This window comes from Gorilla gorilla, chromosome 18, assembly GCF_029281585.2.
Source record: "Gorilla gorilla gorilla isolate KB3781 chromosome 18, NHGRI_mGorGor1-v2.1_pri, whole genome shotgun sequence".
Taxonomy (NCBI): Eukaryota; Metazoa; Chordata; class Mammalia; order Primates; family Hominidae; genus Gorilla; species Gorilla gorilla.
In genome coordinates this window covers 16,010,749-16,026,154 of record NC_073242.2, presented here as the reverse complement: position 1 = coordinate 16,026,154, position 15,406 = coordinate 16,010,749, and the positions used below count along the sequence as shown (strand labels likewise).

The window sequence follows — 15,406 nt, the reverse complement described above, 5'->3', positions numbered from 1 at the left end:
GCCTCAAGTGATCCGTCTGCCTCGGCCTCCCAAAATGCTGGGATTACAGGTGTGAGCCTTTACTTTACAGAGATATTCTTTATTCAAAAGGGTCTACATGTATCTACATGATAGACTTCTCAACCATAAAAAGGAGTGAAATTCTTATACATGCTAAAACATGGATAAACCTTGAAAACATCACGCTAAGAAACCAGTCAGATGGCCAGGCGAGGTGGCTCACACCTGAAATCCCAGCACTTTGGGAGGCTGAGGCGGGCAGATCACCTGAGGTCGGGAGTTCCAGACCAGCCTGACCAACATGGAAAAACTCCGTCTCTACTAAAAATACACAATTAGCCAGGAGTGGTGGTGCATGCCTGTAATCCCAGCTACTCAGTAGGCTGAGGCAGGAGAATCGCTTGAACCTAGGAGGCAAACGTTGTAGTGAGGCAAGGTCATGCCATTGCGCTTCAGATGGGCAACAAGGGAGAAACTTTGTCTCAAAAAAAAAGAAACAGTCAGAAAAGGCCATCTGTTGTTTGATTCCATTTATATGAAATGTCCACAGTAGATAAACAGAGACAGACAGAAAGCAGATTACTGGTTGCCTGGGATGGAATGGAAGATTCGGGGAGCAACTGGTAACAGGTACAGGGCTTCCTTTTGGGGTAATGAAAATGTCCTGGAATTAGTGGTGACTGTCATTATCATTTATACAAAAAACCCACTGGGTGAGCATCACACCACCTACACAAAAGCCCACTGGGTGACCTTCACACCACCTACACAAAAACCCACTGGGTGAGCATCACACCACCACATATCACACAAAAAAACCAATGAATTGCACACTTTTAAATGGTGAATTATACCTCCATTAAAAAAATAAATTTCGATCGGCGTGGTAGCCCATGCCTGTAATCCAAATGCTTTGCAAGGCCGAGGAGGGAGGATCACTTGAGGCCAGAAGTTCAAGCCGAGCCAGGGCAAAAAAGCAAGTCTGTGTCTCTACAAAATTTTTTAAAAAATAAGCCAGGTGGCTGGGCTCAATGGCTCATGCCTGTAATCCCAGCATGTTGGGAGGCCAAGGCAGGTGGATCACCTGAAGTCAGGAGTTCAAGACCAGCCTGTCTGACAGGGCAAAACCCTGTCTCTACTAAAAATACAAAAATTAGCCAGGTGTGGTGGCACGTGCCTGTAGTCCCAGCTACTAGGGAGGCTGAAGTAGGAGAATCACTTTAACCCGGGAGGTGGAGGTTGCAGTGAGCCAAGATTGCACCATTGCACTCCAGCGTGTGCAACAGAGCAAGACTCCGTCTCAAAACAATAATATTAATAAATAAAGTCAAGCATAGTGGCATGCACCTGTAGTCCTAGCTACTAGGGAGGCTGAGGCAGGAGAATCATTTGAGCCCTGGAGGTCGAGGCTGCAGTGAGCTATGACTGTACCCCCGCACCAGCCTGGGTAACAGTGTGAGGCCCCCATCTCTAAACAAGTAATTTTTTTAAAAGTACCTCTCCAAAGTCAACCTATTTTTCAGTGTAGAAGTCAAAGTGCTGACTCAGATCCCAAGGCCCAGCTGATTTGTAAAGTCCCTTCCCTGTACCTCATTATTTGGCCTCATCTGTCACTCTCCCCTCACTCCCACTGTTTCAGCCTCCATGGTTATCCCACCTATGAACGGGCACAGTAATGCCCCAGGGCCTTTGCACATGCTCTTGCTACTCCCTGGTTGGCCTCTTTACCTCCATCAAGTCTTTCCTCAAGCGTCACCTTCTCAGTGAGCTTGGACCACCCTACTTAAAACTGCAAGCCGCCCTTATTACAAAGATCTGACTCTTTTCTTTCTATTGCACTTAGGATAGCTTTCTCTAGCACTAGGATTTATTTATTGTGCCTATTTTTCCTTGTCTGTTTCTCTCCGTGAAAAATGAATGTTCCATGACTGGAGATTATTACCTGTAGTATTCACTGCTGTATTGTCAGAGCCTAGGACAGAGCCCAGATCATGGTGCTCAGTGAATGTCTGCTGGGTAGATGATGGATGGGTGGGAGTGGATAAATGGGTGGGGACAGGGTAGGTGAATTTGCCTGAGGGCAGAAGAGCACATCACAGGTGTCTCTTCAGCAGTGAAGCAAACCAGGCCTCAGGCATCTCACCACCAAAACGTACCAGCCCCCTTGGTGAGCCAAGTACCAATCGATGCTGGCTGCTGGCAGCACAGGGCACACACAGAGAGGAGACAGGACAACATCATGCGGCCCCTTTCAGGTCCATGGTCCTGGCTTCTCCAGAAGGAGGAGGTCATCTAGCCATCCACCCCTCGGTTATTAACTGAGCAACCATCATGCGCTGGGGACTGAGGCGGGCTTGGCAACCCTGAGACGCACCATCTAGTGGAAGCACAGGCTTTAACAGGTTCCCTACAGGCAGTGTTTGGAAATCCGAAGAGGCTGGTAGGACGGGCACAATGACTGGGGCTCCAGGCAGCAGGAGACTGGAGTTCACCTTGTAACAGGCGAGGGTCAAGGGTGCAAAAGTCCTTCATACACAGTGAGGAGCACCTGTCCCCTAGGTGCCTTTTCTGAGAAATGTGGAAAACCAATGAACGGAACCCCTATACTCCAGCCCACCCCCTAAAAATCCTGATGCCCTGTGTGCAGTTATCTGCTCTTCCTGCCTACCTGGCATCTATCACTCTGTTTATGGCAACATGCAATTTTCTCTGGGGGAACTGAACTTCTCCCAGTGTCAACCTATGAGCTTCAGCCACAGATGAACCTCCTCCCCCGCACCCGCTACCTTGGCCCCAAGTCCTGAAAGACATGACCTAGCCCTGGCTGACCCAAGCATCCTATCTCCCTGGCATCAGTGACTGGCTCAGGAAGAAGCGTGTGATCGACCACAACCAATGAGACTCAATCTCATAGCTTTGCAGGAAATATTAGGGGAAAAGAGTAAGATTCTCTGTTCACAGGGGTTGCTGAGGTGACAGGATGATCAGGAAACTGCCAGCTAATAAAGAAACCACCATCAAGAAAGCAGAGTTGAGAGTCAGAGACGTTGTTATTCCCAACATTATCTTGGGAACTCCTAGATCCAGCCATGCCTGGAACCCCATTCATGCTTAAAAGTCTTTTTCTAGACTTTTTAGTTTTGTGACTCAAAAATCCCCCTCTTCTCTTACTCTAGTTGATTTAAGCTAGGTTTCTGTTATTTGCAAGACAGTTCCTAATTAATATGATTTATTTCAACCTCTCAGTCATTCATGTATTTATTCATTTACCTACATACACTTACAGAGCATGAACTATTTGCCAAGGTCCCTATGCTTTGCTGGTACAAGCACAAAATGACAAGGTCTGACTGGGCGTGGTAGCTCACACCTGCAATCCCAGCACTTTGGGAGGCCGAGGTGGGCGGATCACTTGAGGTCAGGAGTTTGAGACCAGCCTGGCCAACATGGTGAAACCCCATCTCTACTAAAAAGACAAAAAATTCGCCGGGTGTGGTGGCGCACACCTGCAATCCCAGCTTTTCGGGAGGCTGAGGCAGGAGAATCAGCTGAACCCGGGAGGTGGAGGTTGCACTGAGCTGAGATTGTGCCACTGCACTCCAGCCTGGGCGGCAGAATGAGACTCCGTCTCAAAAATACAGAAATGTATAAATATATAAATAAATAAAATGACATGGTCGTGGCCGTGGCTCCATGGACCCTAGGATATGATCAGCAGAGAACTACAGGACAGATCATTACCATAGAGAATGATGAATTATTCTAACAAATGGAGATTCGGGGTAAACAGAAGGCAAGAAGCTCACAAATCATCCAAGACAGAAAATGTTAAATATTGACGGCTGCCTGGCGATGCTATTTCAGGAAAGTGCATTAGGTGGACGTGGTACATGCCAGGTTTGCCATTCCAGAAAAACAGTCCCATCAGTCCCTGGATGGCATCCCTGGCCTTCCCCGGCCTCTGTGTTCCATCACACCTCCCGCTGGGTAAACACCTCACCGTCTTTGAAGCACAGGAATGCACACCAGTGGAAAAAACACCCAGGCACCTTCCAGGGGAACTGAAGGCCACGTATTTTATCCTAATGTAGTCAGAGGCTTCGATGCCTCGGCCAGGACAAGGTCTCCCCAGCTGACACCCAGGCCCATCTGTTTCTTGCCAAACAGCTCAACAAACTCTGTCTCTGGAAACTCCGGGAAACTAAATGGCAAGAAAGGTCAAGAAAAGGTTAAGTAAAGCCGGTAGCCGGGTTCAGTATTTCACATCTGTAATCCCAGCTACTCCAGAGGCTGAGGCAGGAGGATCGCTTTAGCTCAGGAGTTGGAGGTTGCAGTGAGCCGTGATCACGCCACTGTACTCCAGCCTGGGCAGCAAAACAAGACCCTGTCTCTTTAAAAAAGAAAGAAAGAAAGAAAAAAGAGAAGAAAAGCCAGTCCTGCTCTTAAGCATCTTCTGCTGTGGTTTTCTAATGGGGAACAGGGCAGGAAGTGATAAGCAAAGTTTGGTGACAGCCTGGAAACTGTGGGTTTTGCCAACGAATCCAATGTGCAGAGCAAAAAGCTGTGAGAACACGCTGCCCATCCCCTCCTAAGCGGGACACAAGGCACAGACCAAACCTCATCACCAGCGCCCTCTGGCTTGTATCTTTTCCTCTAAGACAAGACCTTTCAAAATGCCATCGAGGCCAGGTGCAGTGGCTCATACCTACAATCCCAGCACTTTGGGAGACAGAGGCAGGCGGATTGCTCGAGCTCAGGAGTTTGAAAACATCCTGGGCAACAAAGTGAGACTCTGTCTCTGCAAAAATTACAGAAATTAGCTGGGCATGGTGGTGCATGCTTGTAGCCCCAGCTGCCTGGGAGGCTGAGGTTGGAGGATCACTTGAGCCTGGGAGGCAGAGGTTGCAGTGAGCCAAGATCATGTCACTGCACTCCAGCTTGGGCGGCAGTGTGAGACCCCATCTTAAAAAAAAAAAAAAAAGAAAAAAAGAAAAAAAAAGCCGTTTTGTATGGATTTATGTATGACTCTTACTATCACTTGTATAAAAGTAAAGTAAACAGAATCAAGTAACCATAACTACATGTATGACATGTATCCACCATTACAGTGATACAGACGTGGACTCTGGAAAAACACAAGAAACACGGAGAGAGGGAAGCAAGGTGACTGGTGTTAGGAGGAAGGGCTTGGGCCTTTCACTATGGACTGTGGTTCTCAACTGGCAGAATTCTGTCCCCCAAGGGGACACTTCGCAATGCCTGGAGCCATTTTCTATTGTCACCACTGGGAAGAAGAGGGAGAGGTACGACTTAGCATCTGGCAGGTAGAGGCCACAGATGCTGGGAAACATCCTGCAATGTGCAGTCCAGGCCCTACAACACAGGGACAAAGGATGACCTGTTGGCGAATGTCAGCAGGCTGAGGTGGCCACATGCGGAGAAGTCCGGCTGTATGAATACCATCTGGTGCAGCTTTAATTATGTTTCACCATATGCAAATACATTACTTCCTACTTTATAAAGTAAGACCCACCAGGCATGGCGGCTCACACCTGTAATCCCAGCACTTTAGGAGGCCGAGGTGGGTGGACCACTAGAGGCCAGGAGTTTGAGACCAGCCTGGCCAACATGGCTAAACCCCGTCTCTACTAAAAATACAAAAAATTGGCTTGGCATGGTGGCATGCGCCTCTAATCCCAGCTACTCAGACGCTGAGGCAGGAGAACTGCTTGAACCCTGGTGAAACCCCGTCTCTACTAAAAATACAAAACTTAGCTGGGCATGGTAGTAGGTGCCTGTAATCCCAGCTACTCAGGAGGCTGAGGCAGGAGAATCGCTTGAACCCAAGAGGTGGAGACTGCAGTGAGCTGAGATCGTGCCAATGCACTCCAGCCTGGCGAGAGAGCAAGATTCCTTCTCAAAAAAAAGGAGAGTCTAGGCGCGGTGGCTCACGCCTGTAATCCCAGCACGTTGGGAGGCCAAGGCAGGTAGATCACTTGAGGTCAGGAGTTCGAGACCAGCCTGGCGAACATGACAGAAACCCATCTCTACTACAAATATTAAAATTAACAAGGCATGGTGGTGCATGTTTGTAATCCCAGCTAGTCGGGGGGCTGAGGCAGGAGAATTGCTTGAACTGGGAGATGAAGGTTGCAGTGAGCTGAGATGGCACCACTGCACTTCAGCCTGGGTGACAGAGCGAGACTCGGTCCCAAAAAAACAAAAAAAGAGAGAGTTCATCAATGCACCCTGGTAAAGTCAAGGTACTGGAGTATAAGAAGAATGCAATGTACAAGGCAGAATGCAGGGGCATTGGAGCTGGAAGTGATCTTAGGGAACATGGAGTTACAGAAGGGCAACAAGATGTCATTTCTTGCTCAACTCTAGGCCACTGGCACCAGTCACCTGGAGGGCTGCTTGAACATAACTCAGTGGGAAAGAACCCCATGAGTGACTGTGGGTGTCTGCTGTGGGCATGAGGAAGGAGGACAGGGCCCAGTATTTGACATGCTTGGAATCTAACCCCTTCATTTTCCATGTGACAAAATCTAGAGCCAGCGAGGTGAGATGACCAGCTTTGGGGTCACACTGTGAGCTGGCAGTAGAATGTGGCAGGTGTCCTGATTCTCAGAAGAACATTCCAGTCTTCTAAGCCAGGGGCTGGCCAAGGATGGCTCAGGTCCACATTTGGCCCACACCTGTTTACATACGGCCCATGAGCTCAGCATTGATTTCATTTTTTAAATTTTTTTTGAGACAGAGTCTTGTTCTGTTGCCCAGGCTTAGAGTGCAGTGGCGTGACCTCAGCTCACTGCGATCTCCGCCTCCCGGGTTCAAACGATTCCCGTACCTCAGCCTCCCAAAAAGCTTGGATGACCAGCATGCTCCACCACACCTGGCTAATTTTTTTTTGTGGGGGGCTGGGAGGGGGTGGGGGGCAGCAGCAGGAAAGGGTCTCACTCTGTTGCCCAGCCAGGAGTGTGTGGCATGATCTTGGCTCGCTGCAACTTCTGCCTCCTGGGTTGAAGCGATCCTCCTGCCTCAGCCTCCCGAGTAGCTATGACCACAGGTGCGCACCACCACTTCCAGCTAATTTTTGTATTTTTAGTATAGACGGGGTTTCACCACGTTGGCTAGGCTGGTCTCAATCTGCTAGCCTCAAGCAACCCGCCCGCCTCGGCCTCCCAAAGTGCTGAGATTACAGGCATGAGCCCCTGCACCCAGCCAGATTTCATATTTTTTAAAAGTTAAAAAAATCAAAAGAATATTACATGACACATGCAAATTCTATAAAATTCAAATTTTGGTGTCTCTAAATACTTTTTTATAGGAACACAGCCACACCCATCGATTTCCATATTATCTAAGGCTGTTTTTGCACTACGCTGGAAGAGACTGGTATTTGTGACAGAGACTGTATGGCCCGGAATTCCGAAAGTATTTACAGAAAAAGTTTCCTTACTCCTACTTTCTGCCAGTCTCTCTCGAAATTTAATGTGCATACACACCACCTAGAGGACTAGTTACAAGTCAGATTCCGTTTCAGTGGATCTGGGCTGAGGCCTGAAATTCTGCACCGTTAACAAGCACCAGGTGATGCCACGGCTGCTGGTCCATGGACCATACTTTAGGTAGTGAGGATCCACTCCAGTGTCTCTACATGTCGACCTGAACCAGAAGCAGCAGCACCTAGAGATATGTTAGGAAAGCAAATACTCAGGCCCCAACCAGACCTACTAAAACTGAAAATTTGGGTGGGGCCCCGAAAGCTGAGTTTTATAGTAACAAGCTAGCAGCCAGCACTGTGGTTCATGCCTGTAATCCCAGCACTTTGAGAGGCCAAGGCGGGCGGATCGCCTGAGGTCAGGAGTTCGAGACCAGCCTGGCCAACATGGTGAAACACCATCTCTACTAAAGATATTTTAAAAATTAGCTGAGCATGGTTGCTGCACGCCTGTAATCCCAGCTACTCGGAGGCTGAGGTGGAAGAATCGCTTGAACCCGGGAGGCAGAGATTGCAGTGAGCCAAGATCGTGCCACAGCAATCCAGCCTGGGTGACAGACTGGGACTTCATCTCAATAAATAAATAAATAATAAAATATAATAACAAGCTCTCCAGGTGATTCTGATGCAGGCTTGAATTCGAACACCATCTCTCCTGCAGTTCCAGACCCTGAGAGATGTAAGGCAAGACTAAGAAAATTCAGTGGCAGCATGAACACGCTTTAGCAAATGCTGAAACGGCTGGAGCTTCCTTAGACATTCCACCTGAAACTCAGCTAAGATGAAGCAGGCGGTAGTTTAACAGAAAAGTTCATATTCATAAACATGTTTAACTCTGCTTCACAGAAACTTGCCAGAAAAACATATAATTTGCCAACCTGACCAAGAAGGAATAGTTGTAATGAGCACAACATTACAAAAAGAATGACAGTTAATAAAAAGACAGAAAGAAAAAACAAACATGGGGCATGATCTGAAGTCATCCTTCACCATTAACTGTTTTTAACTGTGCTTAAAAAGGGAATTTCCAAAGTCCATCTCTGTATGCTCTCCTGATTTGCGGCCAACTTTGCAAGATGGTAAGTTGCACTGTTGTCTTTAAACTTTTCAAAGCCAGCTAGGAAGGGATAGACCCATTACCATACCCCAGGACAGGTACCAGAACTTTCAGTGTAGCATGGATCATAATAGCAAAAAAATAGGGAACAACCTGTTTTTGCAAGGAATGGGAGAAAGGGTAATTCCAGCAGGGCGCATCCACACGTCAGACAAGCATCCGTCATGAATGCAAATGAAACAAGCTGGGAGTGGTAGCAGTGCACCTGGAGTCCCAGCTACTTAGGAAACTAAAGCAGGAGGATTGCTTGGGCCCAGGAGTTCAAGGCTGCAGTGAGCTATGATCGCACCACAGTACTCCAGCCTGGGGGACAGAGCGAGACCCCATTTCAAAACAAAACAAAACCCCCAAAAAAACTAAAATGAAGTAGACCAGAATGAATGAACCAAGACTATATATTGATAACCAAAGAAAAGAGAACACTACGTACAGTATCATTCCATTTAAATCTGTCAAAGTATTTTTAAATACCTATATGCTTGTCCATTTTTCTCTAAAAGCACACACGAAACTGTCACTTTGGAAGAGAGGAACTGATGGAAGAGAGGACAATATACTTTTCATTTTATATCTTTCTGTTTTTTGTTTTTTTTTTACAATGGATGACAAATATTTGTTCAGCACCTGCTATGCACTGTTTTATATACTGAGGATACAGCAGTCAACAGAAAAGACAAAAATGCCCATCTGGAGCTGACATCCTAGTGGGGGAAAAGCAGACAATAAAATATTTTATTTTACTTGTTTTTTTTTACTTTTTTGAGACAGGGTCTTGCTCTGTTGCCCAGGCTGGAGTGCCATGGCTCGATCTCGGCTCACTGCAACCTCAGCCTCCCAGGTTCAAGGGATTCTCATGTCTCGGCCTCCTGAGTAGCTGGGAATATAGGCATGCACCACCATGCCCAGCTAATTTTTTTCTTTTTCTTTTTTTTTTTTAGCAGAAACAGGGCTTCACCAGGTTGGCCAGGCTGGTCTCGAGCTCCTGGCCTCAAGCGATCTACCCACCTTGGACTCCCAAAGGGCTGGGATTACAGGCACAAGCCACCGCACCCAGCCCAAAATAAGTAAATTTTAGAGAGTGTGTTTAGACCACGCCACTTGACATGTGGCCCATGAGACACTGACAATCCACACTTTGTGACCAGTTGGTGAGAAAATAAGGAGGCAGCACCATAATGTAGATCAACTATGGCACCAAGCGTGCCGTTCGACTCAGCTCACACTTTTTGTCTTGCAAGGCTATCTTAATGCAGGAAGCAGGGGGCACTGGTTTACATTCTGGCACAAGCTCCTTATATCACAGTAAATAGATAACGAACGGTTCCTACACAGGTTGGCTAGAAGCTGCTAAGTGTGAATAAAATAAAGGAGAATGGAGAAGATGGCAGATGTTTAAACCAAGTGTTCAGGGAAGGCCTTGCTGACATAGTGACTTTTTTGTTTGTTTGTTTGTTTTTGAGACAAGGTCTTGCTCTGTCGCCCAGGCTGGAGTGCACTGGCGTGATCTTGGCCCACTCCAACCGTCGCCTCCCAGGTTGAAGTAATTCTCTTGCCTCAGCCTCCCGAGTAGCTGGGACTACAGGCATGCGCCACCACACCTGGCTTATTTTTTTGTATTTTCAGTAGAGACTGGGTTTCACCATGTTGGCCAGGCTGGTCTTGAACTCCTGACCTCAGGTGATCCACCTGCTTTGGCCTCCCAGAGTACTGGGATTACCAAGCATGAGCCACTGCACCTGGGCAACATAGTGACCTTTTAAAAATATTCAGGTACGCAGACAAAAGAAAACATCAAACAATGAGGGCCAGGAAAAATGTGGCTTCACTCACCAGGAAGGGCGTGCAGACCCAGGTGAAGGTGCCCACGGCTGACAGGTAGGCAGACTTCTTCAGCACCTTCAGCTCCTCCTGCCTGATGGCCAGCACCTTGTCCTTGAATGCCAGCTCCCAGGCATAAAGCTTTAGCACTTTGATCCCATTGAGAATTTCGTTCATCAGCTTGATCCGATTGTCTTTGCTCTTCATGTGGGCCACCTTGGAAGAGAAGGGCAGTCAACACATCTGGGGCGACCCTGGGATCAGCCCATCACTCAACATCACCAGCTATTTTTTTCATAAACTTTATTATATACTTTGACATGTAAATGTTTTTTATATTGATTTTTTTTCTCTTTTCAATAGAGATGGGGTTTCACCATGCTGCCCAGGCTGGTCTCAAACTCCTGTGCTGGGATTATAGGTGTGAGCCACCGCACTGGGTCTCAACTTCACCGTCTATTAAAAATGGGCCTCCTGAGGGTGGGAGAGCTGACCCTGTAATCCCTACTAGCCCTACTCTTGAGCCCCAAGACCACACCAAAGGACCCCGCTATCAAGAAAAAAAAACCCCCTTCAAATCGTGTTAGGTTAGACATTGGAGAAACATACTCAATTTAGAATCCAGGAACAGAGGCAAGAAAAACCCTTCAGGTGTACAGAAAAGAAGGGATTCAGTCCCTACTCTGCTGACCCAAACACAGGAGACATGGTGGTGGTGTTTTTCTTCTCTGTTTTCTTATTTTTTCTTTTTTCTTTTTTTTTTTTGTGACAGAGTCTTGCTCTGTTGCCCAGGCTGGAGTGCAGTAGCATGATCTCGGCTCACTGCAACCTCTGCCTCCCAGGTTAAAGAGATTCTCCTACCTCAGCCTCCTGAGTAGCTGGGACTATAAATGCCTGCCACCACGCCTGGCTAATTTTTCTATTTTTAGTAGAGACGGGGCTTCACCATGTTGGCCAGGCTGGTTTCGAACTCCTGACTTCAAGTGATTCACCGACCTCGGCCTACCAGAGTGCTGGGATTACAGGCGTGAGCCACCGCACCCAGCCTGTGTTCTTATTTCTTGTCAGCCCAGTTTTCTTTTTTTTTTGGAAACATCATCTCACTCTGGCATCCAGGCTGGAGTGCAGTGGCATGATCATAGCTCACTACAGCCTTGAATTCCTGGGCTCCAGCGATCCTCCCACCTCAGCCTCCTTAGTATCTGGGACCACAGGCACATGCCACCACACCCAGTTCATTTTTGTATTTTTTGTAGAGATGGCACCTTGCTATGTTGCTCAGGCTGGTCTTGCACTCCTGGCCACAAGCCATCCTCCTGCCTCAGCCTCCCAAAGAGCTGGGATTACAGACATGAGCCCCTGTGCCTGGCCCATGGTTGTTAAAATAGTGAAATGTTTCTGTACTGGCTAGCACTGGTTCCCAATAGTGGACACTTGTGCAGTGCAGTTGTGAAATACTTTTACTACCACCCAGGATTTTGTGTATAGCAGCAACTTTTCTAAGCATTTTACATGTATTTAGACACTTAACAATCACAAGAACCCTATCGTTTAGTGCTACAGTCATCCTCGGGTCACAGATGGGAAGAATGTAAGCTACATGATCTGGAGGCCAGGGAGTGAAATGGGTTGAGTCGGGCCACTCAGGGCATCCTACACATCAAGAGACTGAAGGGTGACTCAATCCTAAAGCCCCTGCCTCACCCATCCCACCCAACCCTACCCCGTGAGGCCTCTCCTTCCAACAGGCCCATGTCCTGAAACTCATCTCCCTGTGGTACCGTCAGTGCAGCCAAGTACTCCCATTTGAAATTCCACAGCACACCATAAATATCCATCAACAGAAGAGCAGAGAAATAAACCGCACCATCTCCGTTATAGACCAAAAGGCACCGGGTCGGGAGAATGAATTGAAGCTATACGGCACAGCACAGAGAGGTCCCCAAAGCAGGGCGCTAAAAGACAAAAATCATGCTGCCACGTGGGCCCATTTAGGTAAAAACAGATATGGTAATAATATCACATACACAAAACATATATAATGGCCAGGCATGGTAGCTCATGCCTGTAATCCCAGCAATTTGGGAGGCCGAGGCGGGTGGATCATCTGAGGTCAGGAGTTCAAGACCGGCGTGGCCAATGTGGTGAAGCCTCATCTCTACTAAAAATACAAAAAATAGCTGGGTGTGGTGGTGGGCACCTGTAATCCCAGCTGCTCGGGAGGCTGAGGCAGGAGAACTGCTTGAACCCAGGAGGCAGAGGTTGCAGTGAGCCAAGATCGTACCACTGCACTCTAGCCTGGGCAACAAAGTGAGACTCCATCTCAACAAACAAAAAACCCACATATATAAAAACAAACCAAACTATACCATTAATCAGGTCTGTATATACATACATAGAAAGTTGTAGAAGGATTTGCTTCTATATATTTGCAGTGGTTGAGAGCGTAGGGAAGGGGGTATCCCCTTTTAATTTACGTACTTTTGTACGATTTAAACTTTTTTTTTTTGAGACAGGGTCTCACTCTGTTGTGCAGTGGCACAATCATGGCTCACTACAGCTTCGACCTCCTGGGTTCAGGTGATCCTCATGCTTCAGCCTCCCAAGTAGCTGGGACTACAGGCACGCATCACCACACGCAGCTAACTTTTCCATTTTTGGTAGAGACAGGTTTCACCATGTTTCCCAGGCTGGTCTTGAACTCCTAAGCTCAGGCGATCCACCCACCTTGGCCTCCCAAAATGCTGAAATTACAGGGGTGAGCCCGGCTTGATTTGAACTTTTTTATAATAAGAAACCTCACTCTATTACTTGGGTATTCAAACTTTTTAAAATACAAAATATCTCCAAAAATAAAAAGCTGAAAGCCGGACATGGTGGCTCACACCTGTAATCCCAACACTTTGAGAGGCTGAGGCAACAGGATCACTTAAGCCCAGGAGTTTGAGACCAGCCTGGGCAACCCAGCAAGGCCCCATTTTAGAAATTAATTATTTTAATTTAAATAAAGAGATTAACAGCATGTATCCTATAAGGTAAGAGTTAATAAGGGGGAAAAAAGTAGGGGGTAATTTGTATTCAACTCTTGAAAGCTGAGTCACACATACACATAACAAACAAGACTCTGGGAAACAAGGACTTTCTCGGAGGCTCACAGACCTTCTGATTCCAGTCACCGGCCTACAAGGTCTAACCATGTGTCAGGAGCTCTCAATCTTGGCTGCCCAATACAATGACCTGGGAGGCTTTAAAACATCTTGATGTCCAGACCCCACCCACAGTAAGTGAATCAGAATCCCAGATATGCTGCCGGGGCATCAGCATTTGTTAAGGCTCCCCAAGTGAGTCCAACTGGCAGGCAAGGCTGAGAACCCCAGGGACAGAGCAGAAGGAACTGAACTAGAATCCTCATGGAGAGGCCCCTGCCTAGGGCCCGGCTTGGGGGCCCGCAGAGACACATGCCTTACCTGATACGTCTTGGTCTTCATCGCCATCACAGCATTGACGGGCACCATGAGGACCATCACCGCCACTCCAGCCAGGACGGAGGGGCCCAGGTTCTAAGGAAGGAAAGGAGACTCTTCATCACTCACCAGACAGAAGAAAACAGGGCCCGTAACAGCTTCCCCGGCTGATCCATCCCACGTGGATGCTGCTGACCAAGTTCAGGGCAAGGTGTGTTACTTTTACCCCACAATAGGGTGTTAAGAGCCTGTGGTTTCATTCCTGAGCATGTCTCTAGGTCCTCCCAATCCCTTGAAGAATAAGCAGGTCCATGCTCCTTTCTCCCAAGCCCTTGGGGCCACATGAGGTTTGCAAATTGCAACTTCAGGCTTCTAATTTTTTTTTTTTTTCGGAGATGAGGTCTCGCTATGTTGCCCAGGCTGCAGTACAGTGGCTATTTGCATCAGTGATCCTCCTACTTCAGCCTCCAAAGTAGCTGGGACTACAGGTAAGCATTAGGTCTTGCTACATTGCCCAGGCTGGTCTCCAACTCCCGGGCTCCAGCGATCCTCCCAATTCAGCCTCCCAAGTAGCTGTGACTAGTCACATCACCATGCCCAGCTAATTTTTTTGGTTTTTTGTAAGGACAAGGTCTCACTATGTTACTCAAACTGGTCTCGATCTCCTGGGCTCAAGTGATCCTCCCAACTCAGCCTCCCAAGTAGCTGTGACTACAGTCACACCACCATGCTGAGCTATTTTTTTGATTTTTTGTAGAGACAAGGTCTCACTATGTTGCCTAAGCTGGTCTCAAACTCACGGGCTCAAGCGACCTTCCCACCTCTGCCTCCCAAGTAGCTGGGATTACAGGCGCGAGCCATCACACCCAGCTTAGATTTTTAGAAAGGTAATAAGGTAGTAAGCAGAAAAGTGTGAACATGACCACCTGACTGCTTTTCCTGCTTGAAGGCTGCTTACAAGTTTAGCCCTTGGCTAGTGTCTGCATACTTACAGGGTTTCCACCATTAACAGAATTGGGTAGAGTAGCTCAGTGTGCCTCAACTGTTTGTACAAACAATATGGTTTATGCTGAACACCGCTTTCCCTCTGGGAGTCTAGACTTTTGGTATGTGCCAAGCAAAGGCTGCTTATGTGACCTGCCCCTAATATAAACCCAGGAACTGGGCTCCTACCAAGCTTCCCTGGTTGGCAACATTTCACACACATAATCATCATGGTTGCCAGAGAATTAGTGAAACTGTGACTCTGCTGGGGACTCACAGAAGCCTGCACCTGGCTTCTCTTGAACACCGCCCCATGTGTGCCTTAATTCCTTGCTAATTTTGCTGTTATTAACTTATAGCTTTGTGTACAGGTGCAGTGACTGACACCTGTAATCCCATCACTTTGGGAGGCCAAAGTGGTAAGATAGCTTGAGGGTAGAAGTTCAAGACCAGCCTGGGCAACACAGCAAGACCCCCATTTCTACAAAAAAATAAATAACTTAGCCAGGCATGGTGGCG

At 47.6% G+C, this 15,406-nt stretch overlaps 1 protein-coding gene across 9 annotated transcripts in view; it reads right to left on the bottom strand.

Annotated features, from left to right (window-relative positions):
- The window catches only part of LOC101130854 (multidrug resistance-associated protein 1), a 190,068-nt gene that overhangs the window by 74,887 nt on the left and 99,775 nt on the right, over positions 1–15,406 (bottom strand). For 8 of the 9 annotated variants that reach the window (XM_055365324.2, XM_063699510.1, XM_055365320.2 and 5 more), the window contains 2 exons: positions 13,907–13,999; positions 10,452–10,655 (listed from right to left, as the gene is read on the bottom strand). In XM_055365324.2, coding sequence (XP_055221299.2) covers positions 10,452–10,655; positions 13,907–13,999 — 297 coding nt within the window. The remainder of the gene's footprint in view (positions 1–10,451; positions 10,656–13,906; positions 14,000–15,406) is intronic. The other variant, XM_055365323.2, reaches the window with a different exon arrangement.